Here is a 27703-nt window from a genome sequence, read left to right on the forward strand (position 1 = left end):
GTCAGAGTGTGTGTCTGTGGGTCAGTGTGTGCATTTGGCCACACTAAGCAGATGCTGTGCAGTAATGAGATGGCTGAGAGGCTAAGCTGGATCAGCTGAGTGGCTGCGTATCAGGACGGTGTACTGCTGCTCTCCCACTGCTCCGTGTGTGGCCTCGCATCGAGAAAACCTCAAGCACCGTGAGTCACTGTAGAGGAGGTTTACCTACATTTACATATTGGTTTTCTCCGCTTTACCCTCTACTGTTAATGAGTACTCATGTATTCAGAGTAGCTGTGGGCTCAGCAGCGAGGATTTGAGTTGAGAAAGGCTCTGTGTATCAGCATGTACACAATGACACCCTTTCATATTTGTTCTGTTTGAATGTGATTGTTGTGCATTAAAAGCTGTGCGACGCATGGGCCAAACTTGTTGGCCCGAGGGTGCGGTAGATTTTCATTTTCTCTTTTACAATGGAGCCATTCTCCACTGTGTATGCATCTATATTACAGCAAAGCTGAAGAAAGTGAGGACATGAACAAGGCAGCCAAACAACTTAACAATCCAGCCCACTTTAGTACAGTCAGCAGTATACCGAAGGCATAGAAAACCGCAAAAGGGAGCACGAGGGAGTGTGAGGTGAGAGGAAAAGTTGGGAGGGAGTTGGCAGTGTGTCAAGAGCAGACTCTTGAGCTCTGCTCGGTGCAGAGCTGACGCACTAAAGCCCAGAGAGAGAGAGAGAGAGAGAGAGAGAGAGAGAGGGGAGGGGCGACTGAGAGACAGTCAGCAGAGGCCAGATGGAGCCTAGTTTGTTTTGTAGTAGCTGCTGTTGAGACCAGGACAGTCTGCCTGCTGTGTGTGTGTGTGTGAGGGGAAGAGAAGAGATCATTACACACAGTCAGGGCAACAACAGAAGAGCAAACCACTCTTTTCTGCTTATATGGACAGGTCTCCTTTTCTGTTGTAACTGTGCAGCTCAGTGTGGAGGCACTCCATGCAGCTCAAGGTCAGTAAGATCCAGCAGCAGCCTGTCCTGTCTGGATCTCGGGGACCTGCACGGGCAGGTTGGCTTTCGTTTCCCCGTTGTAGCTCCCAGCCAGGAACGCTCTGTAGGACTCTGAAGAGGATGTAAGGCCCGGACTACTGACGGCGTCGGTTCTCCCAGCCTGATCCTGTGTCGGAGAAGAAGGGAATGGGCCCAGCCTCACTGCAGGAGGAGAGAGAGCCGGAGAAAGAGTCCAAAAGGGAGATGGAGGGCTACCGCTGCCTTCTGCAGGCGGGCTCCCAACTGGAGAGCACTCTGCAGCGTGAGTACACATGATGCTGACTGTCCTCATTTAACTCCCGGTGGCCACTAGCAGGCGTTTGAATGTAATCCTGTATCTGCCCTGAAACTGTTTGCCATCACTGAAGTGCAGTTCAGCTGACTGAAACTTAAGAGCACATCCATATAGTTTGATCTACAGCGTTCATTCGTAACTCCAGAGAAGCATTACATGAGCTAACTGGAGAACTGCACTCTGTGTCTTTAGTCAGTTGTATTGATGTGCTAGTTCCTGCAGCTTTGCCTCAACACCGGGCCGTTGCGGGGATTATGTCATTTATTTTAAGCCCAGATAAACAGATATTTATTCATAGTGATAATTTGTAGCCTGAATATCAATTTGTGTTGTGGATCAGAGTGAGACAGAGATGGAAGAAAAATACACGCTGCTCATGTCAACTAACTCACTCGAAACTGCATAATGCAGCTCTTACTATTCAGGGTATGTTGTTGTCATGGATTAAGTTACGAGCCTAATAAACGGTCAGCCCTTTTTATCCTAAAGCAGGTACTGCATGTAGTACATAAAACCAAAAAGGGCATGGTCTTGTTGATACAATCATGTAATGAACTTAAAATGGGTTTTTTTTGTTTACCCAAAAGACAGTTAATTTTGAAAAGCATCCCAAACAACATTACCCTCCTCATCAGTCAGTCCTCACTCTGAAGGTGTATATTACAAATGGCAGAAAACAAATTGGAGAATGAAGGCAACATGATGGACAGCAATAGCTCCTGATGTGATTGACGGCTCCGTGGAGCAGCTCCCTCCAGGCTTCCTCCTCCACGCTAATGTGATTACTTTGGGCTCTTGGCCGCCATGAGTTATTGTTTAATTGATGGGACTTTGCTTCTTTTATGTCTCCTGTGTACCTGGTCTGGGGTCTGTAGGTAACAGAGACAAGGCCGCGACGGGTTTCTATTAATACCACGCAACAGTTTGATCTTCACTCTGTTTGAAATGGGAGCCTCTCTCTCTGGGTTTGTCCTAATCTGCTGACAGGGGATGCAGTGGTTAGCATAAAGAACACACTGCTGTATGTCACAATAACCATAGATTCATCATTTACTTCATGGGTCATAGTACAGAGTACTCGAGTGTGTGTGAGGCTTCTTTGGTTAAAGAATGGGAGCATTTCAATGTAAACCTACAATATACACAATATTAATGACACAGGGCCTTACATCTTTCTTGTTAGGCAACCCCCAATAGAGTACAAACCTAATCTTCTGGTTTTGGTCTGTGTAAAACCATGAACCAGTACCCCAGCTGGTACAGTATACATCATTTCCTCTATGCTGACAGCAGTATGGTCAATACCACATTGTCAGATAATATGATATGATAGAAAGCCACGTGAATCATAATGAACTTTTTGTTGCCTATTTTTGTTCCTTACATTTCAACTTTACTTCACTTCACTTTATTGGCAAATTCCAGCCAATAAAGCAGATTCTGATTCTGATTCTGAACTGCTTTCAGTGCTTCTGCATTAACTGGCTTTTCGGTTGCTTTCATGGCGTAGACATCGACTGGCGTTTCAGTTACTTTCATCTTGTACTTTCCAGCAGTTTGACTGCTTTTCACCTATATCACCTTTAAATCAGTAGCCGACAGGGCTTTAATGAAACGGAGACTTGAAATGCTTCCAGAAATGACACCTCAACTCCTTTTAGTGCTTAAACATCAACCAACATGCAAATGTGCTTAAACATTAACTAACGTGCAAATATGAAACATTTAAAGACATTTTACCTTCTTACTCTCTTTGCAGTTTCAGCATGAATGAGCACAGAGAGTTAACTTCATTTTAGTATTAGTATGATAGACACCAAACATGTAATATTATATGACAGAAAGCCACATGAATCAGAATAAATAACGAAACACTGCAAAGGCTATAGCAGCCCACAGCATTGGAAACGTAAAATATTCCTCCCTCACCAGCACAGTATATTTTGATCTATTCGTGTCAAATATCACTGCAAAAACTACAAAATGTGTTCCAACCAAATACCCACATATATGCCAAAGATATGCGATGTTATAGTCGAGCGTTTTCTATCTAGCTTTCCGGCCTTAAACCAATCTAGGCTTCATGTATCCCAGCGGGGGGAATACACAATTTTCTTCTTCCCTTTTCTATCAGAATGCAGCCACCCACCACTCTAATCCCCTTAGCATTGAAAGCTTTGTCTAGCAAAATATCTCATGACCTAAAAGCAGTATGAAGCTAGGCCTCTGTGTACTATGAACATGTTTGTATGCGTAAGAAGGGATTTCCTTCTCAGCAAGGGATTACATGTTCCGCTTTTTTTTTGGGTCTCGGCAAAATCGGGCTGACTACAACATCCATGCTGGGTATGTGTCCTCTTGGAACCAGCCTCTTCTTGCTCTCATTTCTGTACGATTCACCAAGATTTACTGTACTATGTAACTAAGGTGTTGTTCTATATCATCAATACGTCAGTAGAGACAATAATATTGTCTCCTCTTTAAAAAGACCATTCCCTGTTTTTCTGCACAGAACACTGTTGATGTCTGGTGCCTATAAGATGTATACAAAACCCCTTTGACTCCTCATTTTGTGGAGGTTTCCCCCCCCCCCCACTGTTAATTGTTAAAAAGGCCTAATAAAATCCCCTGTTATTCAATGTTGTAAAAGAATAAAACGTTTTTTAGAAGTACGCGTGGGTGAACCCTTCTTAGAAATACAATCACTGTAGATGGTTATCACTGTTTGGACAACAGAGATAAACTTTGTATGCAGACTGAAAGGATTGGTCTTGGAGTCTGGATCTGTTTGACTGGCAGCAAATCTCTGTTTCCATCCACACGGGCAAACATTCTTCTTTCTCTTTGTGTAAGCTGAGGAGCAAACAGAGGTTATTTGACTTTTGCCCGTGCAAATCATCCTGCATGTCACCTGTAAAGGTCATGACGCATTACCACTTTGATTACCTTTAACTGTTTAAAATGTGTGTGTGTGTGTATTAGTGAGTTGTTCATGCTAAACTAATTATAATTTATTTGGTTGCCTTGACAAACTACAAGGCATTTCATGTGGCAGTGTCCTAAAAATAACTCAATCATGGGATGGGCTGTTAGTCGGGGCAGGGAGAAGGGAGAGTACAGTATGTCCACACGTTTTCTTCACAGCATTGCAGTTTGCAGCGCAGGCTGCCCTCCCTTTGATCAAACACAGTAGAGGGCCGCAGTGTGTGTGCTTGTGCTTCAGGGTGTTGTTGTTTTTTTACATCAAAAGTAGATTCAGAACTACACTAATAATTAGTTTATCAGATTTTGACATTGGCTTCCTTTTCATACGATTTGTTTTTTATACATATGATCCACAGCATAATATGCCAGTAAATTGCAGTTATCCCAATGGAAAATGTTAATTACATGACATCTATTTGTTTAAGACCTGTCTCAACTTCCCTTAAGGTCTTGTGACACAGGCTATAGATGGTTATATAACTATTCCAGTGTGACGGTAACTTTACCCCGCATCTGTGTATGCACAGTCCAGCCTTTGGTCCTGCTCTGGCCCGGCTTTGCTCAGCTCCTCTCTGTTACAGACGCACATCAAATATTCAGCACTTACCAGTAGAGCTCATTACTTGCTCCCTGACAACCTGACGGACACGGTTACTGCAGTCGACGCACGGAAAATAACACCTCCTCCCCTCGCTTTCTTTTGTCCTCTGTCATCTTTTTATGACTCTGTTTTTCTATTTCTCTTCACCAATTCATTTGTAATGTTTCTATTAAACATGTTTTCTACTTTGGATGAGGAAACAATTGATTGTGAGCAAATTGATTGATCTGTTGCATTGACTGCTGAGCATTTAGTTTAGTATGGTTTTAAAAAAAGTGAGTCCTCAATACTGTTAAATGTCTGTAGTTGATCATTCTTGTCTGGAAAGAAAGCTGATAAGTCATATTAATGTTTTCCTTACTCCCGATAAAATAATCCACTACAGGCATGCACGCATTACATGTACTTGCAAGTATTTATTTGATGGTATTTGTGCATTAAACCTTCTGTAAATGTAATGTGAGCATGTGTAAACAGTCCCAACATGTTGGCGAGTCTGTCTTCTACACATCTGGCTGAATGACTCTTGGTGCACCAAAGAGCAGATGAAAGCCTCTTTTGAACTGCACCGACTGCTCCATAAGAGACTCTCTGCATTTATTGGCCACTCAGACGAGAACTCCAATGGCACCGAACATGAGACGCCGCGCTACACCAACATCACTCCACACGCTGTACAGTAAATGAGCTAATGCATTTTAATGTCATCGTCTAATTGACCCCAAATGCAGGATTTTAATCTGCCACTGTATGCAACACATACTGTATGTAGCATCAGCTGACTAAAGTAAGGGAATATTGGTTATAAAAATCTCTATTGTAAGATTAAAGCTTATATGTGAGTCTTTAAATGGGAGCACTTTCATGCCCAAACTTCAGGCTTCAGTGTGGTCGTCTCTGTTTAAGCGTTATTTAGGCCATGAAGTGACTTCATTGAAAGCCAAAATATATTCGCTCTTGCACTGGGTGTTTTAGAGACTATGAAAGACAGAAAAGATGCCCACTCACTTCTGTCTGATTCACAATTACTCCTTTGTTCTATTTGGACATGACTGACATTGTTCAACTGATTCTTTTAATTTAAGTATGGTTTGTAGTGAAGACCCTCAGTTTACCAGTGATCCCTCAAGCCTTAATTAATCATTTGTGTATCTTCTTCCAGAGGTGACTGTCCCTTTAAGCTTGAAGGAGGTGGGAGGCTACATAGAGAAACAGGTGGCCTACTTGTCAGGTGAGGTCTTGTTTGGTCATTTCTTAATAAGAGTCATTAGTGACCAAAATGCCCCACCTGTATTTCCATGCCTCAAAAATAAATTGATTGCCTCTGTCTTTCTTCTCAGGGGGTCGTGGGGAAGACTCCAGTGTCATCATCACCCTCCCGGAGTGCTCAGCTTTCAGTGACATTCCAGAGGAAGCTTTAGCCAAAGTCTTTACATACCTCACTCTCATCCCTCGGTGCGTCCTTCCTCATCTATTCCTGTCTGATTCTCTCCCTCTCTCTTTCTGCAGTGCGCCAAAAGCCCGGTGCTTGTATTCTGAGCACAGCTGGGCTTCACTGCTCCATAGTGTCACACGTCCTACTGATGCCCTCTATGTCCAAACCTCACTCTCCCACGAAATTAGGAAAATGTACATTGAATCGTTGCATCGAATTCTGAATGATAAACAACGAACGTAATTATAAAGCAGCTATAAATTATATGATTTGACGAATACACCTGGTTATCCTTTCTCATTGTCCTGCCTACGAGCTTTAAATCGCCAAATCCTAACGGATTGCACAGAATGACATTACAGCTGCCTCGTTTTTTCTTGCAGAGCGAGGCAACCCGGAGTCAAATTTATCATCGTTTTAGACCGAAGATTGGATACATGGGCCTCAATCAAAACTGCACTTGCCAGGATAGCAGTGAGTTTAAAGTTTTCATTTCATTTCATCATCAATACCGTTTGTTTGTAATCAATATTCTGACTAGACTGTTTCGACATTATATAGATATAATATAAATCATTGCCTGTGAGCTGCAATACGGCTGTGTGCATTTGCTGCTGTTTTGTTTATGAGTTGCTGTCCATGGTGCTGCTTTACCTGGACAGCACCCATCAGGGACCATTTCTGCACACACACACACTCATGTTTCTTTCGGCCTGGTGTATATATTTCCGTGTGGTGTGTAGTCTGAAGGGAAGCGTAAACAATCTGTACTGGATGTTCAATGGCATATTGCTGCAAATGAATGAGTAAGCAAAAACTGCGAGATGACGCGGGGGGTGCTGAGGATGGGAGAGGATAAAGTCGGGGAGGCGGGCGGGAGGGAAACGCTGCAGTCAGCGCTGCCACCCTCCGTCTGAGAGGCAGCAGCTGCAGCAGGGGCGCTGCGGCTGTGGTCAGGCAGCCCGGAGTCCGCTGCATACCTTAGCCTGGCACCGATTTGTACCACGGGAGCTTACGTTTGAACCGAGATGGCTTCTACCACCATGACTGATTGCTTTTACCGGCGGGGAATGCCGAAGATCCGCCGGAGCCCGGTAACGAGCTGCTCATTAGTTTTATTCGCCGTGGGAAGAGTTTGGGGGTGAAGTTTTTTTTTTTTTTTTTGGGGCGGGCGGGTGAATGCGGCAGTGGCACCGTCTGTGTCCGCCGTGCGGAGTGTAGCACTGCGGTGCACGTCCCACCTCTGCTTAGTCATGCGACTGTGTGTCTGTGAAACGTAAAGAGCTTGATGTGTGGCGTTTTTAATGCATGTTGGTGTTCAAATAGGAAGCTTGAGTGATTGACCCTTCTTGGTCTATTAGGACAAATGAATGTCAGAAGTTGCGTCACATGCAAATGCATGCACTGGTGATACATTAAGACAAAAAATAAAATAAGAGGCGATGTTACTTATAAATCCTGCTGCAGGGGGATGCTATTGCAAGTCCAGCATTTTTTTTTTTTACTTTGGATAAAATATGAATTTATAATTTTTTTACTTTTTTATTGATTTACAGTTATCACCAAACCTGCGGTTGGCTCGACTGTATACTGTTGTTAAAGAGCCTGTGCAAGTCAGGAAACGACCTCAGAAGACCAGATGCAGCATATGACATGTGTACATGGTGACGTGACTAAACACTGAATCCATTCGGCTGACAGTAATCGTCTGTCTGACAGAACGGTTGAGACCTGAAGTCTCTCCTGTCAGTCATGGAGGATGAGAGCTTTTCTTTTCTTCTCGTTGCTCATATCTCTTCCTGTGCCAGTATGTAGAGCACTTATAGTCTGTGATGCACCTTGAGCAAAAACAAAGTTGTATCCTCCTCCATATGCAGCATCACCAGTATGACAGTGAACCTCTCTTCCCTCCTCAAGGCCTCTTTTCCTGGGAACCTCCACCTGGTCTTGGTGCTCCGACCCACCAGCTTCTTCCACCGCACTGTTACTGATATTGGCTTTCGCTTCAGCCAAGAGGACTTCATGCTCAAGATGCCAGTAAGGCAGCTCCTCCTCAGTTACCAAACATGTCCCACATCACAACAAGGTACACCTCGTTCCTGTTCCAACCCTGCTCTCCATGAGTCAAAATGTTCTGTGGTGGACACGGCCAAGAACATGTGTTGATTTCAGTTCTAATAAAGCGGGTTATCTTAGGATGATTCTAATAGTTATGGCGATCTACTTTAATTTGTGAAGTATCAACGGTAAAAATATCTGATGTTTGTCATGCCATTTCCAAAGACTGTAACCATGAACAGCCTTGTGTCCATGCAAGTGGTTTTAATGACCCTTTAATGACCAATCACACCCATTTTTCTATGTTTTTTCCAAAAACACCATAGGTAACGATATACATAAAAGGGAAAAATGAAACATGCCACTCTCATAACTTTGTTTTGTGTACAAAGTGTTCCTTGTGAGGTCTCAGATTTCGTCTGCACCTTTAGGTGGTGATGCTGAGCTCTGTCACTGACCTGCTGCGCTACATTGATGAGAACCAGCTTACTTCAGAGTTTGGAGGAACTTTGGACTATTGTCATAGCGACTGGATTGTTTTACGAACAGTAAGCTACAAATCAATTCTGAAACACACTGGGACTAAACAATGAACAGTGTCATTCTTTATCATCTTGTTGTTTTCTTTTATTTATGTGTTTATCAGTTTGATAAAGCTGCTGCTTTCCTCCTTTATATTTATATGGACACTGATGGGTAGAAACCCACCAAGGGATCTGTATCTTCTATCTGTAAGGACACGGAGCCAAAGGTTGCTCTCATTTCACCGGTCTATGTGTTTTTCGCTTCCACTACAGGCTATTGAAAGTTTTGCAGTCACAGTCAAAGACATTGCACAGATGTTACAGGGGTTCGGCACTGAGCTGGCGGAGACAGAGCTGTGTGATGACGGGAAAGCCATCGAGTATCTCCTGGAGTCCCACACTGACAAGTACAGGAAACTCAAGGCAAGGTTTCAAATGTTTTCCTACATTATACATTCATTATTAACATCAATGACACCAATATTTTGCAGTAGCATTCTACAAAGTGCTATTTTGAATGCTGTTCATTTATTATGTAAGTTGTCCTCTGTTTGACAGGATGCAATTAGGTCAGTGTCGAAGGAAGGTCGTCATCTTCTCGCAAGCTTGGAGACCTCCGGAAAGGAGGATGACTCCCAGTGGGATGTGAGGCTGGACTGGGAGACAGTACAGAGGTAAAAAAAAAGGAAAAGTCTCACATTTTTAATGTTCTAGTCAAATTGTAAAACTCAAATACTTTACTGAGTGCTTTAAAGATTTACTGCAAAGTCCCTCTGTTTTTTAGGCTTCTTGCTCAGCTCAGAGACATGGAGTCAGCCTTCGATGGCTTCTTTGAGAAGCATCATCTGAAACTCCATCAGTACCTGCAGTTGCTTAGATACGAACAAAGCTTTCAGGAGGTAAGGATTTAATATATTTGTCATGTTCGCACATATGAAAGTGTTTGTTACCCATATTTTCATACTCCTGAGAGGATAGCGTCTTTTAATTTTCAACACTTGGATGAGATATTGTCTTGTCCATTCCTCAGGCTCAAGCTTTAATGTTTAATTCGACCGTCTGATGGTGTATTTTATGTTTAGATGGAGTTGTGTCTGGAACATCTGGTGGGTCAAGAGAGGGAGCTCTCCATATCTGTGGACACTTTGGCTCAAACAGAACAGGCTCTCAAAAGGTTGGACAGTCTGGAATCAAATGCACAGGTCAATGTAACCAATAACGCTGATACAGCACTTAACCTGTACATATAGTGGGTGCCAGAAGACTTGAACGTCTCGGTGAACGCAGTGTGTCCAAATTAATGGACTCCTCCCTTCTTGTGTGTCTTTGCTGGCTCTATCAGGAGGTGATGTCTCGAGCTCAGATCATCATCCTTCACGGACACCAGCTGTCAGCCGGTCACCACTACGCCATGGCTCTTATAATGCAGCGCTGCAACGAGCTTCGCCACTACTGTGATTCACTCAATGCTGCTCTCAAGACCAAACACACTCGACTTCTGCAAACACACCAGCTGTTGCTTTGTCTTGGACAGGTATTGAGACATGTGCATCTATACACACACACACACACACACACACACACACACACACACACACACACACACACACACGCACATCAGAACACACTGATTTCTTTACAGTGATACACGCGTGTTCTCCACCTGCAGGCCCAAACTTGGTGTGACGATGGTGCGTATCTGCTGGCCAATCAGCTGGTAGATAAGTACCAGTCTAAGGAGGGGGCCCAGGCTGCTTTGAGGGACATTGAGAGGTTCCTGGAGGGGGCGCCGTCTATGCTGAGCTCAGGACCTGATATCCTGGCCATCGAGTACGAAACTGTCATCACACCTCAGCTGCAGGTCAGTGACCACAACAAAGATCTGTATACGATATGACTTTGATTCATTTTCCATTTTCGTTCTTTCGTTTCTGGATTTTGCATCACAAATAAATCTCTCTCTCTCTCTCTCTCTCTCTCTCTCTCTCTCTCTCTCTCTCTCTCTCTCTCTCTCTCTCTTCTCTCTCTCTCTCTCTCTCTCTCTCTGTCAGGCCCAGATAGGGAAAACATTTGCGAAGCATACAGCGGTGCAGCAGATGATCCAGAGCCGTCAGGCTTGTCTAAGGAAGCTGGCTGATAAACATGTACGACCCATCCAACTGGTGACCCCCAGGGCTGAAAACCCACCTCGCTGCAAGTCCCCGCTCTTCTCCCCCAAACATGGTACACACACGCGCACACACACACAAATTAAATCATGTTTTTCGTTCCAGTAAAATAAACAGCCGATGTCTTCAGTGAGCTGCATATACAGTGAGCTTCCTAGAAATCAGCCGACTCCCTACCGACCGTCCCGTGTTTCCCAGGGCCCGGTATGGGGTCTTGTCCCAGCCCTCATGGCCTGGTACCATCCCTCCCCCTCCTTGCATCTTTCCTTTAGGCACCATGGTTAAATTAACACATCACAGGGTCCCACTGTGTAAGCCTAAGGTGTTCCTGAAAGGGCTTTGGGGTTAGCAGGCCACCTTTACAAACAAGCTAGAGCGAGGGGAGAAGGTATAATCAGTCTGCTGGGAGATACCTGACTGCTGTATTAGGCAGGATAGCTGCTGTAAAGCCATATGTGGTTCATGTACATTAAAGAACCTTTCATCTCCCTTTGTGACTCAAGGGAGGATGCACAAAGCTCACCATATACAGTACAGTGGTACCCAATTAATTCTGTGTGCGTCTTTCTTTGTCTATTGTGTCCACTGAAAGCGTCTCCATCCATTGAGTGTACATTCAAATAAGCTTTTTTATATGTCCATTCATGTCTTTAAGGTTTTGTTAGCCATGAAATGAAGTCATGCTAATGAGGGTTATAACCAGAAAGAGAATGAAAGGGATTATGGACTCCCTGTGATACAAGAGACAGCAGCCATTTAAGAGAGGAGATGAAGGGAAAAGTGTTTAGCTTTGATCGATTGGATCTGGTACATGCATACAGGCACACGCACGTATGTGCATGCTCACACATACATGCGTACCACTCATTAATGTAACATGGCACATGCAAAGGCGCAATACTCAGATGAGCTTGGACTATCATGTAAGGATTCAGCTGTGGGGATCAAAAGGACAGGCATTGCTTTAGATCTTTACGCACCGGTTCCAGGCCGCACCTTTAGAGTTGGAAACCTATTAACATTGATTACCGGAAATGTCGATCATGACTGATTGTTTGTTACTGAGAAATAAATAATAAAAAAAGGTCATACAATGGGCGATAATTTTGCCTCATCAGATCACATGGTAATATATAGCGTTTGATGAGCTGCTGCTGCCACGGCTGACGATCTGGCTTTTACAGGTGATGGTTTGAAGTTCACATTCGACCTCTCTCTGCCCGGGAAGAGAGCGTCCCGAAAGAGCCCCAACTCTAGAAAAGTAAGGAAAGATGGAAAAACATTTATTTATTTGTTTTATTTGTTTATTACCATTAGGAATTCATATTTAGAAATGTAATATTGATCTACAATAATGGTGTCGGGAAAATCTGACAACGAGACGGCCCTAATTTCCTTCCACTATCGCAGCTGTATTGAACCCCAAAATGTTTATTATCTCATCATTTTTTCATCTATGGTCCAATCATTTGTTCAGTTTAATAACATTTTCTCTGAATCCAAATGGAAGAGTCAGTGTTGTCCATCTGTGGTGTGTTCAGATCGAGGTGATGCACGACTACCAGGAGAGCCGGAGCTGCGTGTCGTACGTTCTGGATGGAGAGGACAACCCTGAACTCTTGAAGCGGTGAGGAGGAGGCGGCATCTGTCCACCCACCTGTCTGTCCTCAGCGCTGCTCCTCATGTTGTTTACTTTGTGATTCTCTTTGTTCGCCGCTAATAATACCCCCTGGCTCTGCTCTATGTCTACTTCTCTTTGTGTGTGGTGCTTGTGTCACAGTCATGTGATGAGGGAACTAATAGAGACAGAGAGAATCTATGTGGAGGAGCTGCTGTCAGTTTTGCTGGTGAGAAAACACACTTCTCCCCTACCTTTTCATAAAAATACATAGAAATAAATACATCAAAATAGAAAAACCTTATGGTTAATACTTCCTTGTGTGTACCGTATGTTTGTTTTTAATAAATAACTCCTTGTAGTATTGCATATGCATAGGCCTCATATTTCCTTAATTATGTTGCTATGATTGAATATTGCAGGGATACAGGGCTGAGATGGACAATCCAGCTCAGTCAGGGCTTCTGCCTCCGGACCTGCGCAGCAAGAGGGACATCCTCTTTGGAAACATGCCTGAGATCTATAATTTTCACAGCAGGTGAGTTATCGTCAATGACTCACATCACACAAGTAAATATGCAAACAATTCAAAACAAATTGTTGTAAGGAGACAAATGTGGACTGACTGTTAGCAATATATTGATTTGGTGGTCCATTGGTGTATAGCTTAACATATTAAGAGAGTCTTTTTTTTCTTTTACTTTGAAGTGTTAGCTTTGAGGAACTACACTTTGCAATGCACAGGTCTATTAATGGTGTCACAACATCCACTGATCTATAGGTGGCGGTAACACTCTAATACATGCAGCGATGTGCCAGCAGAGGCAGGGGGAAAAGAAGACTGCAAGCTAGTAAATTATTGCCGTAAATGGGGTTCTACTCTTCTTGAGTGGGCCTTCCTGCTGAGGTCCTTGGCTCTGTTTGTTGAGCCAGGTGCACCGCGTTACAGTAGCTGGAAATACACGTGTGGTACTGAGAGAGATCCTTTGATAGCTCAAGTGGTTTCTGTCGTGTGATTTTGTGATGTGCCACAGATGCAACCAGCTCTCTTTGGGAAAAGGAAGGAATATAAAACCAGTTGGACTTGATAAATACAGTTTTTGCTTGGATTGGTCGCAGATAAAGTAGATTTAAAAAAAATAAAAGGCTTTGCATATATGCAAAACACTGGAAAGGATTAGTCTAATGAGACCGGTGCTGGCTGAGGCCCTAAGAGCCAGTTATTGTATTAACCCTGATGTATGGGTTATTAAGGTGTTTGAGATTCAATTCTTGACCTTTCTGTGAATGCAGGGTTTTCCTTCAGGACCTGGAGGGATGCCTGGAGGCTCCTGAAAGTGTGGGAGCCTGTTTTCTGGAGCGGGTGAGATGATAAATACTATGTTATGTTGTGTAGCTTCTTTACATTTTGATGCCACATGTGTCAAACAGATTTCTCTTTCCTGCCTCCCTAGAAAGAGAGTTTCCAAATGTATGAATGCTACTGTCAGAATAAGCCGCGCTCTGAGGCGCTGTGTAGACAATTCTCAGACTGCGGCTTCTTTCAGGTCAGTTTTGCTATGATTTCCTGTTCAAACAGCAATTTTGTTTATGATTTGTTTACTGTATTGTTTTAATGCAAGAATTTCAATACAAAAATATGTACTTCTACAGTTCTAGACTATATTTTAGTTTTACAGTAACAATTATAAAGCTGTGATCTGTCATTGACCAACATTACATTAATTGTTCTTTGCATTTGTCTTCTTTCTGAAGGAGTGTCAGAAAAAGCTGGAGCACAAACTGGGCCTGGATTCCTACCTTTTGAAACCAGTCCAACGCCTCACCAAGTACCAGCTGCTGCTTAAGGTGAGACAGAGGGTGGCGTCACACCACAAACATACACATGAACTCGATCCCCTACATTATGCATGTGAGAGACAAGCTATTCCATGCTATACATTTCATGACATGTGCCTTAAATGTCATGAAAATCCAAATTAATTAAAAAAAAAAAATCAACATTCAGGAAGCTGTCCCAAACTGCATTCATGTGTTTGATAGTTGTGGATAATGTAGCAATAGATTGAGATTCAGATTCCCCCCTTACGTTACCTCAAATGTTTTTTTATGCCCTTACCACTAGAGTGTGCTGTTTAGCTACTGTGCTTATTTGTGGTTTGCATGTACTTGTGTGCGCATGTATTTTCCTACACATCTGTTCTTTTGTTTGTGTGTTCAGGAACTTCTCAAATACAGTACAGATTGCGAGGGCTCTTCAGAACTGCAGGGGGCACTGACAGCAATGCTGGACCTGCTCAAGTCAGTCAATGACTCCATGCATCAGATAGCCATCACAGGATATGAGGTGAACGTTCCGAACTCCTAAACTCGCATCAGTTTCTCCTAACGTACATTTCTACAGCGCATATACTTACAACAGAGGCTCACTCATAAAGTCCTCTCTCCGTTATATGCAGGGTGACATTTGCGAGCTGGGCCGCGTGTTGATGCAGGGTTCCTTCAGCGTGTGGATCAGCCATAAGAAAGGTCCCACGCGCATGAAGGAGCTGGCTCGATTCAAGCCGATGCAGAGACACCTCTTCTTGTACGAGAGAGCTCTGCTCTTCTGCAAACGGAGGGAGGAGCACGGAGACGGCTGCGACAAGACGCCCTCGTACAGCTTCAAGCACTGTCTGAAGGTTGGTCTGTGTCTTTGTTTGTGAGCGTCTTAGAGGAGTACACCGGCCTTTTTGGAACATCAGCCAATTGTTTAGAATATTTTATAAATGGAATAAAATCTTAAATTGAACAAATGCATTCAGTGGATCAGTTATTCCAGTGCTCCATGCTACTACGTCAGCAGACAGTAATGTACATCATGTTGAGAAAGTGACTCATGGTGTCTCAAGTGTGAGAAAATGACATCTTCTGGCAGCTGTTAAGGTCATTTTAAATGTCGCCAAGATGACGTCATTTTAAAGTAGGAGGTTGGTAAAATTAGCATTACACATCATGAGGAATATTATCTACAGCCTGCCTTTGTGAGTAAAATTCTCAATGCGTCTCTTTATTTGGTACCTCTCAAACAACAGTCCCTTTTCTGCTTTGTTTTTATCAGAATGCCTCTAAGTGTGAAATGTATGCACTATGTGTCCATATATTAGTATATAATACTTTGGCTAAATGTTCTACAGTGCAATGTTCTGACTTAGATATGTGTAAATATATATTATATTATATATAATATATATTTATACATTACACCTGGGACAATGATGATATAATCATGAAATGTACTGCTCAATATGTACACTATTGGGTAACACTGCTTGTGTAGAGTTAAACAACACAATGACGATGGTTTCCTGTTTGACGCTTTCAAAAAACTGTTACGGTGACACTAATAACTTAATATAACGGTTTATAGCATTTGTTAAAAGTCATCACATACAATCATTCATGTTATTGTCACTAACAAGATAAGACAATCCTCTATTCGTCCCACAGCGGGGACATTTGTAGGATTACAGCAGCAAAGTGGACAACAAGAGACATCAGTACAAAACAAAACAAGGAAATTAAAACAAAAACAGGTACAATAAAATCCAACAGTAAAGGTATAATAAATAAGTAAATCGCAAAAAAATAACAAAAGCTAAAAATACAATATAATACACATTATTGCACATATGAAGTGTTTCTATTGCATTACATACATTGTTATTGATATTGCACATGAATGAATGAATGAATGAGTAATCTCCTATATGGTATGTGTGGTCTATTGGGAGCTGTGTTGGTTGTGCAGTCTGACAGCGGCAGGAAGGAAGGAAGGACCTGCGGTAGCTCATACACCGCGGGTGAAGCAGCCGGTCACTGAAGGAGCTGCAGACATGCTGTTAGAGTGTCCTGCATGATCTATAATCAGGTTTTAGCACTATACGTGATGAGGTGAATTATCTACTGGAGACACCTAGTTCATGTCGGTGTCTGTGTTGTTACCTTTTAACGCGTTTAAGTTGCCCAGCTGGCCACGGAACCTGGTGTATTCCTATAAGACGTCTATTGTTGTATGTGTTGATGTGTGGAGGGTGTCACAGCAGGTGTCCCACCAACAGCTGCTGCTCCTGCTCTTGATTTATTATTGAGGATGTGGGGAGGAAGCCGTCACACAGCGGAGGTGTGTGTTTGTGTGAGTATTTGTGTTTTGACAGGACAGATGTGTTACATGATGTAAGTCTGAAGTACCATGTGCTGCTCGTTCTAATGCTGTCTCTGTGTGTGTGTGTGTGTGTGTGTGTGTGTGTGTGTGTGTGTGTGTATCGGTGTAAACTGTGTATGTCTCTTGGCAGATGACTGCTGTGGGGATCACAGAGAACGTCAAGGGAGATGTGAAGAAGTTTGAGATCTGGTACAGTGGCAGGGAGGAAGTGTATGTGGTTCAGGTAAGGAGTCGAAAAAAGTTTAATGCTAGCGTTTTCAGTAGTTTAAATACAGTACATCGCTGGTAATTTCTTACTCTTACTGTAGTTTAAATCCCTATTAACTAGAGCTGCAACAATCAGTCAATTAGTTATTTGGCAGAAAATTAATTAATAATTTTGATAATCAATATGTCAAGCAAAAGAATGGTAAAACTGTACGGTTTCATTCTGTCTTCTTTTAAATGTTGATTAATGTGTACTGTCCCAGGTAATTAAATGCTGTTTGTGTTGTCTCTCAGGCTCCCTCAGTGGAGGTGAAGATGGCCTGGCTCAACGAGCTTCGCAGAATCCTGACTAACCAGCAGAAGCTGCTTAGAGGTCTGTTAACAGTTGAACATCTGAAGTTAATGTAGGACAAAGAATCTAAGGCCCAATCCCAATCTCCACACTCACAGACTTTGATGCGCGTTCCCTCAAAGTCCTTGAGGGTTTAGGGCTGTCACTGTCAAATCATCGAGTGTTTAATTAAGGGCTCCCTCGCAGACATTGTGAGCGTTTTATGAACACTTTCCATAAATCTGCATTTCTGCAGAATTACCCACAATTCATAGCAATGTGACGTTAAACACGGGTGACCAGTGGAAGCCAGAGACAAAAAAAAAGGTAAACAAAGAGGACGGCACATGGGTGTTCAGCCTGATATATTACATTTACTCAGAGACATTATGGATTAAAGATGAAACATGAAATCAGGACATTTGGATTGGGCCTATGTGCAAAGGTCCACTTACTAGCTTCTGCGCTCCATTACACAAATCCCAGACAGCATGAGATGTGTGTGAAAGCTGTGTAAGTGGAGGTTTGTGCTTTGATTCTCTGCAATATATTCTGTTGACAAAACTAGATGGAATGTCTTTACCGTCCCCGGAATGAAATTAGTTTTCACGATCTCCACATCTTCATATCACAAGAAGAAAAGTAAGAAATATGGACGACATATTGTCATATATACTCATTCATGCCCATTCCTTTATGGCTACATAAATTACATTATTCACACACATCTATACGAATCGTTCAGTGAGGCATTTCATTTAGGGCTGCTTTGGTAAAGCAGAAGGGACACCAGCCCGTCTGCTCAAAACTAAAATGAATATTAAATGTTTAAAATCAACTGTAAACCTGCACTGGAATTTAAATACAGTGCCTTCTCTCTCTTTTCATAGATGAAGCATATCAACATGGCCAAATGGTTGGGCACATGCAGCTTCCTCCACCACTCTCCGAGAGGTCAGTGTTTACTGGTTGTTTACAGTTACAGTATTTACAGCTTTGTGTTAGGTGCATGACTGTAGGCTATAGTTGCACAAACATACAGACACACACAGGCATATGCAACACACACACACACACACACACATGCATTCACAGCACTATACTATCTGCAAGAGTTTTCATAGTTGATCACAGCTTGAGTGAATGTGACGATATCATTTGGCGTCGCCCTGGTAGAAGCTTTGTGTGTTAGTGGTGTGCGAGAACGGGCGCAGGCCCCATTCTGTCCACTGCTGTCTGGTTGCCTATCCCCACTCCTCCCATCCCCCACCTGCAGGGGCATGCGGCCGTCCAGAGGGGTACCCAGGGGCTGTCTGCCGGGGCTGGACTTTGTCTCTCTGTCGGCCGACGTGTTTCTGTGCCTGCGTTCCCGGAGCCCCCGTCCCCGAAGCCCCCGGCAACGGCCCCGGCCGCGCCCCCTCCACCGCCCCCAGCGCCACTGACCTTCCCTAAGTGCTCAGTGGTAAACTCAGCCTGGCTCGCCTCGCCCTGGCATGAACCACCTGGCCTGGCTTGGGGACCAAAAACCCCAAGGCTGCTGTGTTTGCATACTGATCATCACCTGCAAGCTCTTTTTTTATAACCTCCATCCTGGTTCATAACTGACCCCTTCACTTCCTCCCCGCGTTGAAAGGCCTGTGTCATAGCAGCTCCTCCATGGCATTTCTAACATGCTATCCAAAGACAATCATTTCTGCATCTCAGATTTCCTATTTTGCATGTAACGCACAGGGCGAACAAAATGTAGAGTTTTGTTTTTCATACCATGAATATTCTTAATTTTCTCATGACAGCTGGTTTTAAAGATGGGGCTTGTTTTTGTAGATCTAATCAAGCGACATGTATAAATTGCTTTCCAGAAGCATTCTTACGAAGTGACCAAATCTCTAAATTTGTATCTTTTATAAAAACGAGACCAGATCTTGACACATGCCAACCATGCGTGAACACTGCATCAGTGGTCTGTGAGTCCTACCTTTACAGATAAGCTTGCACATGGCTGATCTGTGCTCTGTGCTGCTGTATGGCTGGTGCCTGAAAGGTCATGGCTGTGTGAGAAACAGACAGGACAGAGTTGTTCCTCGACACTGATCTGGGGCCAGCTATAATGTTGGAGGTATGGATCAGTTTCAGGAAGTGAAAGCTGACCCTAGATTGTGTGGCTGAGGATAACATCTATCCTGAGTGTGTCTGCTGACTGCATTAAGCGTTTAGATGACGCATGTTATTTTGTGTTGTTCCCCCAGCAAACAGCAGAGGGCGTCAGTGAGCTCAGAGGACACTGAGTCGGGGAGGAGCAGTCCAGACCCCCAGCCTCACTCCCCTAAACACCAGCACAACCGCAAGAGTGAGTAAACCTGGACCACACACATTTAGTCCACGATCAAGTAGATACTGAGTAACTAAATCACAGTACATTTTATGGTAATTGATCCACAGTATTGTACTGCTGTTGCTGATTTTCTTCATAATGTAGATATTTGACTCCCCCCTCCTCAGCAGTTCAAGTGTACTTTGATCTGAAGAACCAGGTACATCGAGGAATTTTGGGGGAAAAAGGTCCAACTACTGAGATTAGCTTTTGATTCGCCGTTCTTGTTAATATCCCAGTAAGTGACGAAGGGGTCTTTATAATGTCAATAGAGTGACTAAGTATCTATATGGTGCCTTTACGGTGTAGTGTTTGGATGAAAGCATTCATCAACACCTGTAACAACCCGATGTAATGTGTGTTTCACAGGTTGGCCCGGAGCTCATCAATCGGTCGACATCTGCGAGGGTCTGGAGGAGTGGTCTGGAGGTCGGGAGGCCTTCCACCCATCTGACACAGAGGAGGAGGTTTTGGTGCAACTGGTGAGACCTTCTTTTCCATACTATACTATAACTTTTTAATTAGTTTTTCAACATGCTATACTATAATTTGTATGACCTTTTTTCAACATATATACTATGATTTTTTTTATGACTTTGTGACTTTTTTCAACGTTTGAAACAACGTTTGACATAGTATAATATACATTCTTTATGACATTTGTGACACAACATACTAAGACTATTTTTTTACTTTTTGGACATGTTATATTATGACTTTTTTCAACATACTATACTACGACTTTTTTCCCGAGATGCTATAGTATAGCATCTCGGGAAAAAAGATGATAAAGATATATAGCAGCTATACCATTACATTTTTTATGACTTTTTTGGACATTTTATACTATGACTTTCTTTACTTTTTTACTTTTTTTCGACATGTTTTACTATAACTTTTTTATGACATTTTATAACATTCATTTTTCATGATATACTATACTGTGACATTTCATGGCATAGTATAATATGGCTTTATATATGACATACTATACTCTGAATATTTATGGCATACTTGCCTTCATTATGAAGCAATTTCAAGTCTTTACTATAAACATAGATCTTGACTTACCTTGTTCCTGAAAATGTTCCTTTTGTGTTAGTCTCCAGGTAGATACAAAGCTTTGGCTGACTGCCTTCAAAATGGACCAGACAGCATCACCATCAAATGTGGAGACGTCATTCAACTGCAGTTTGAAGACAACAAGGGACGCTGGTGAGTTTTCAGCCTGTCGACACACATAATGTGAGGTAAACTAGTCTGTCAGGGTGGCTTCATTATCAGCCAAACTATCCCATATGTGAAAGAGTATAATACAATATTTGGCCAAAGTAGCTACATAAGGTATATATTTTTTTCCTTTTAGGCTGGTAAAAAACCTGAGCAGGCAACAGGAGGGCTTCATAGCAGTCTCCAGCCTGCAGCTGATTCTAGTCGACAGCAGTCGAGGACACACATCCAGACTACGGGGTGAAGAAAAGACATGGTCTTACAAGATGACAATATAATGCTGAGCCATACTTTTTTTTAAAACATTGATTATCTTTTTAAAAGTCTGTATATTTCCTTGCAGACCCAGTGAACCTGAAGGCGAGAAAGCTCAGCTCCCCGTAGAGAAGAAAAGCACAGAATTTGAATCTGACATTTACTTGTTGACGATGAAGAGACAGAAGGAACAAGTTGAGCCATAGCTGTCTCATAGCTGATCAGCCGACCACGCCTCACTCCCCGGTCACGTCTGCTTTCTCCAGCACAGATCGATCATTTAAAGAGAAAAATGTGGGAATCTACAGACCTGATTTTCTTCCAGCTTATGATGGACAATCTACTGGGCCGGTGCGTTGAAGATCGTGAAGATGTGAAGTGGCACCAGTGCAAAGGCTCAGGAACTGTTTAGCCCTGTTAGACAATCAAAAGCTGAATCTTGCATCTTGATTGGTCTTCCTCTTTTCTGATGGGTGAGGAGAATCCACCTGTAACACACATACAGTCAGGATGTGACGTTGCTGCTGTAGCAGTTTGTCAATTCACAATCTGTGGACCTTTCCTCATTCCAAGCGGTATTCGAGATTCTAGTATCTCAGAGTGTGTGTTCCTGTTCGTGTCAGTGTGTGCTGGATGGATGGGAGCCCAGGATTTGCCTGAAACATTTCTTAAAGCGGAGACTTTTGTACATATACATACATTTTAACATTTGTTGTACCTTAGTGTTTCATCCTTGTGTAGTTAGTTGACATTTGTCCATTGAATTACTTCATTGTATTTTTCTTAAATTCCATTTTCCCAAAGGCAACACTCTTCTGTACAGTCTAGGAGTTAGAATGCCAAAATGTGCCATGCCATAATGCCTTTTTTATTCCTGCTCTTTTAGAGTCTCTTGTATGTACTGTTTGCAAAATCAACTACTCTGTTATTGCTTCAACCTGACCTCACAAATATTCAAAAGGCACTTTAAAATGGTAGATGGACCTAAATCCACCTATTGTCTACTGAATGTGTGCTCTTGGCGCTGCTTTACCTCTGTTATTGTGTGTTTTCTCTTACTCATGCTGTTATTTCTTTGTGACGTGACAAGAGATGCAGGGGGTGCACGCAGGCAGGCAAGTTGACATGTCACAGTCATGATAGTGATGTAGGACACGAGCAGACATGATACAGATTGATGTCAGAGTATTCCTCAGTGTGCGCCGCAGCATCGAGAAGGGAGAGCGAGGCAGAGCAGAAGACACAGAGGGTGAATATGCGAATGAGAATATTGGTTTCTCCTCACCACTACAGCGCAGTTAATTTCGGGTTCCCCATTAAAAGGGATCATACGACCAACATGAAATCTACCCTCTGTGTTGAACGCTTAATTAAATATTGATTGCAGACTTATATGAATTTACCACATCAAATCGAGACCCAGTCAGAGGGCTGCCTTTGATTCACTATGTTTGATATGCAAATGAGTGTAGAAAGCAGCAGGGGCTGCTTCGTTGTTCATTTATTTATTTTACTGTCATGTTGTTCCTTCATATTGTGAGGTTTCTGTGCAGCTCTGAATGAAATTACATTTCCATATATTTAAAAAGGAGCTAAGCTAGGCTGCACACCAAAAACACGTTCTGTTTCTTTTTAGCTTATTTGACAAAATCAGATGGTTTCTTTGTAACTTTAATCCAAAATGCTGCAGATTTTGCACAGATTTTCCAGATTGGAAAACAAAACAAAACAACCTGCTTGAAAAAATATGATTTACCCTGATGAGCCGAGTAACCCGAGCTTGTTGCTGAATGTTTCTTTAAGATGAAAATGCATGGCAACTGAACACTGAGCAGGTTTGTACTGTTAGACAGTCACTGTTCTAAACTGGCTTGCTTTTGTAAAGCTTCAGTTCTGTAAAAAAACAAAAAAGAATTATTCATTGCAATAATTGTTTTGGTAATTGAAATAATTCAGTACTTGTTTCACGCGGTTTTACACAGTGATATGTTTGACTGAACACTAAGGCTGTGCTTTTTCATGCACGCTTATTTCTGTATTTTTGTTTTAATGGAAGCTGACTTATATAATAAAGCCATGCAGATTTTCTGTTTCTCTGTTACTGAATACCACTACTTGTATAACATTTATTCACCAGCAGATGGGAGTGATGCGTTTTGATGTAATTGCACACAGTCAGTGCATTGCAGGTATGACATGATATTTATTTCATACGGTAAAGAAGGACATATCACATCATGAGAGTATCTTTTTTTTTTTTTTCAAGAGCATTATTTATGATGGAGACGGCTCCGTCATTGGTTTGATGGAATTGAATTGTCATTCAGTAAATGTAAATCACACATTATGTATTTATTAGTTGTGTATATCTAACCCCTTCCTGTGAAGCAGGGAAGCCGTTCTATCCTTAAAATCTATCATCTTTAAATCTCAAGGTCAGGGTCTTCCACATCAAATGCCAGCCTGTGTTTAGTTAATCCCATAACATGGTTTATCCAGCGATAATAAAGGGACACCCGGGTGTACACGCCATATTTCCCTTGCTTTGCACATTCTTCCCCCCAGCTCACGATGCCTGTGAGGAACCACGTGTCATGAATACTGTTTGTGTGAGGACCTCCGCTGTCGCCCTGACAGGCATCCTTGGCCTCATTATCGTATCCTGCACAAAACATGACTGAAGTGATCCTGGCGCTGCTGCTCCGCTTACACTCGGTCCGATCCGTGAAGGGAACCGTGACTTTCTGCAGAGTGTCAGCTGTGAATCCGAGGAAGCGCGTTCTGCCCCAGCCGCTGACCGTGGCCGGGGAAGACGCCATCACTAGGGCCTCGGTGAAAGCCTTGGGCCCTACGCAGATGGGCCGGACTGTCGTGGAGAAGACGATGGGGCTTTTGAGGTAGAGCAAGGCGATGTCATGGTTGTACAAGCTCACACTGCCATTGTAGCGTGGGTGTATGTGCTGCTCCAACACTTCATAATCCTGCTCCGTGCCCTCGTTGATGTTGATGTTATGCTCCCCTGCAGGGGTAGAGAAATTAGACATAACTGAATCCCTTTATATATTTACTTAAATGGAACATGTGCAGTGGATGTCTACAAGTAGATGGCAAAATCATTTTCCTTGGAAGGGTAATAAAACACATGAAATTCTATACACAAAGCTTTACACTACGGCTGCAATAACTATAATTTTGATCATCAATTAACCTGCAGATGATTTTTGATTAATCAATTTGTCTGTAAAGTGTTATAATAATGTTAAAAAGGCCCAGAACAAAAAAAAGATGAGGTCTTGAAATTGCCTGTTTTGACGGACCAACAGTCCGAAACGCGAAGATGTCTTTTTTACTATCAAATAGGACAAGCAGCAAATCCTCACAACTCAGAACCTAGAACCAGGTATCTTTTTTTTGTCCTTTTTGCTTGACTCAAACAATTAATCAGTTATCAAAATAGATGACAAATCGACTAATCGTTCAAGCTCTGCTTTACATAGAGCTCCATCCGGCCTCAGCTGAGGTGAAACCACAGTGGGTGTAGTTGGCGGCAGTGAATCTTACCTACTCTGATGAGGAAGGAGCCTGCTCCCTCCACCAGGCAATGAGCAGCAGTGACGACCCACCGTTCGCTGAGAATGGAGCCCCCACAAAACAACTGACCGCTGGGTCGCTCGACCAAGGCTACCTGAGTAAAACAAAAAAGAGCGAAAAAAAGCTGTGAATAGCTACAAGAGAGTGAACATGCTGCTGTTGTATTATAACAAAGCCTTACATGCATCAAATACTTGTACTTCTATACAATACCTGCCATGGGATCTCTCCTGGGATTACCACCTCCCCACCTACAATGCGTTTAAAAGGCTGAGGCAGCTCCTCAGTTGGGACCTCGGCATCACGGTAAACCCGCCGGGCCACTTTCTTTCGAGATTGGTTTTCTACAGAAGAGTCATTTGTGGCAGGAAAAGGCACTGGTGTACTGGCTGGAGTTGAGTGAGGGGATGTCGTAGTGTTGATGCCTGTCAGTGAAGAGGTGTTCTGCAGGATTGCATTCCCACGGCCGAACAGAGACCTCGTGGATACTGCACTTACCTCTGTCAGGGCAGTTCTGCCACACGGAAATTCAGCTGGTGGTGTGAGAAAGGAGGAGTCACATTGTGGAATTTAAGAGTCAGGAGTTAGGAGATAATCAATTGTGAATATATATACTAATACTTTCTGGTTCACAGCTAAGTCCGTCCTGCAGCAGCCTGTATCCTCTCGCACAGGAGCATTTTGCTCCAAAGGTCCTCATTGATTCACAGAAGTGCATACAGTCCCCATTGTTCACATCACACCTTTTTGTTATAACTGAGGAGAAAAAAACCCACATCGTTAATTCAAACCCATCTGTTACCACTCTTTACCACTCTACAGATATACAATACAGCATGAACTTCTTTATATGTTTTATTCTTTCAAGAGTCAAACGTGTATTGTGTGAGAACTGAACACATTTTTGCACAGAACAAGGGTTGTAGATGTTGACCCTGATCACATTGAGTGCATTAGAGAATGATCTCTTGATGGCCACCATGGACCGGAGGAATGATTACAACTTGTTTTAATGTGCACATTTAAAGATAACTACTATTTGAATTGTGAATCTATCCTTTAAGTGCTGCTATTACACTGTCAGATAAAGGTGTGATTCAGGTAAAATGCAGTCACTACTCACAGAGAGGGCACTTTGACTGCTGTTTTTAGAATATCCAAAAAGACAAACAGTCTAATTTTGGGACCTAAAACCAGACTGACGCTGCTATAGCCATTGATTTAATTTAGAAACAGAAGAAAGGGGAAAAATGGTGTCTGGCTGTTTATCCTTGGAGACTAAGATCTGATCAGATCTGATCTCATATTCTTGGAAGCATTGGATCATGTAACACACAAATCTAATTTCTTTGGATCACATTTTTTTAAATCGAGCCACAGAGCTTTCACTTACCAATCTCACAGGTCCGGCCAGTGAAGCCAGACGGACATGTGCAGGTGTAGTAGCCGAGGTGGTCTTTGCATGACCCTTGGTTCAGACATGGGCTGGATTTACATTGATTCCCATCTAAAGAAATCCAGACACAGACCTCAGCAGACAGTCATCTCATTTTATGTAGTACTGTTATAAAGCAATGTTTACTCAGGGAGGAAAGTAAAAAGAGAAACATGCTAACATAGAATGTCTGAGGTTATACAGTTATACAGTCACCGATACAGTCATCACAACTAACACAAGAAACAAACAGTCACCACTGTGGGAGAAGTCTGTTATTAAAGACATTCTTACCCACATATCCCGCCCAGAACTCCATCTAAAATAAAGAGTAAAGTCTCCGGTGAGTACAGCCAGTAAAAACAAGAATATGTAAATGCCAAAAATAAATAAATAAATACCCACCGTCTTTTCATCATTCTCAAAAATCTCCCTGGCCTCTTCCAGGTCACATACTTCCTTTATACACTCTCTCTCCAAGTTGCCTTGCAGCAGCTCCTCGAACACGCCAGTGTTGTAGCGTTTGTGTCTCCTCAGAACGATGGCGGCTGCCTGACCGGACAGGAACACCGGGCCTGAGGCTGGAGCTACAGCGGGCAAAAGGAAAATAGAGTTAGTGCTTAAGAAACTGTCCTCTTCTCACTCACCGCAAACAACAAATATGTCCAGTGCAGAGATATTCTCTTCTATATAAATGAAGTAAATAAAAAGGACAATACTCCACCTGGCACATGTACTCACAACGCTCTAAAAGTAAGACTGCACAACTAAAACAAACCTCAAGTCAGAGAGAAATGATTTATGAGAATCATAGAGACGAAACATAAAATACCTCCATAGCCCAGCTGAAAGTCCAAAAGCAGCAAACATAAGTAGGACAAAGAAACTAGTGCCATTCTCTGGTATCCCGACACAAACATACACTGGACCATCACTCCAAAGTACAGAGCTCTATTTGCACATCCTGTCCGGAAACACCAGTGTGTCAACATCTACTGCACTGATAGCTTTTTTTTGTGTTTATATGTAAATGAAGAAACATTTGGGATTCCAGAGCAGACCACTGACCAGTTAACCAGACACCTGACTCACAGAACATCCCAACGAGTATACCTGTACTTACCAGTCAACATCTTCTGAAAAGACCTCACAATTAGTTGTCATCTGCCCAAAGGTAGCCATAAACCAAACGCATGAAATATTTATATTTACTTATGACTAAACTGGATTGCCTATTTACAAAAAGAACTCGAGCTTTAGTCAACTTGAAGCTTTACAAAGCATTATATTTAACAAATGTAATTTAAAATAGAGAAAAATAAACTGATTTGGTTGCCACCTTTGTGTTTTTTATGTATTTTATCACGATAT

General features: G+C 42.6%; 2 protein-coding genes across 2 annotated transcripts; one reads left to right on the top strand and one right to left on the bottom strand.

The window, feature by feature from the left end:
* Positions 1-844: 844 nt before the first annotated feature.
* Positions 845-23392, top strand: mcf2a (MCF.2 cell line derived transforming sequence a). The gene is made up of 30 exons (XM_079167851.1): positions 845-1286; positions 6068-6136; positions 6246-6360; positions 6724-6814; positions 8258-8377; positions 8830-8946; positions 9196-9345; positions 9481-9596; positions 9707-9821; positions 10005-10124; positions 10265-10456; positions 10592-10783; positions 10974-11145; positions 12275-12351; positions 12632-12717; positions 12871-12937; positions 13131-13246; positions 14002-14071; positions 14163-14255; positions 14464-14556; positions 14930-15055; positions 15168-15389; positions 17043-17135; positions 17414-17492; positions 18341-18404; positions 19697-19797; positions 20191-20303; positions 20924-21036; positions 21188-21291; positions 21395-23392. Exons 1-30 carry the CDS (start codon positions 1172-1174, stop codon positions 21433-21435), a joined length of 3342 nt encoding a protein of 1113 aa, XP_079023977.1. The 5' UTR covers positions 845-1171; the 3' UTR covers positions 21436-23392.
* Positions 23393-23729: 337 nt separating this feature from the next.
* Positions 23730-27465, bottom strand: f9a (coagulation factor IXa; the record flags this gene model as incomplete). Its single annotated transcript, XM_079167540.1, has 8 exons — positions 23730-24325; positions 24868-24991; positions 25111-25430; positions 25519-25653; positions 26291-26404; positions 26627-26651; positions 26738-26919; positions 27456-27465. 8 exons carry the CDS (start codon positions 27463-27465, stop codon positions 23730-23732), a joined length of 1506 nt encoding a protein of 501 aa, XP_079023666.1.
* Between the last annotated feature and the right edge of the window lie 238 nt (positions 27466-27703).

The sequence above is a fragment of the Pholis gunnellus genome, assembly GCF_910591455.1.
Source record: "Pholis gunnellus genome assembly, chromosome: 10".
Classification (NCBI taxonomy): Eukaryota; Metazoa; Chordata; class Actinopteri; order Perciformes; family Pholidae; genus Pholis; species Pholis gunnellus.

Coding starts and splice junctions, on each gene's coding strand:
- mcf2a (XM_079167851.1), top strand. CDS start 1,172: ATGGGCCCAGCCTCACTGCAGGAGGAGAGAGAGCCGGAGAAAGAGTCC. Junction 13,247..14,001: donor ATCTATAATTTTCACAGCAG/GTGAGTTATCGT, acceptor CTGTGAATGCAG/GGTTTTCCTTCAGGACCTGG. Junction 18,405..19,696: donor CCTCCACCACTCTCCGAGAG/GTCAGTGTTTAC, acceptor TTGTTCCCCCAG/CAAACAGCAGAGGGCGTCAG.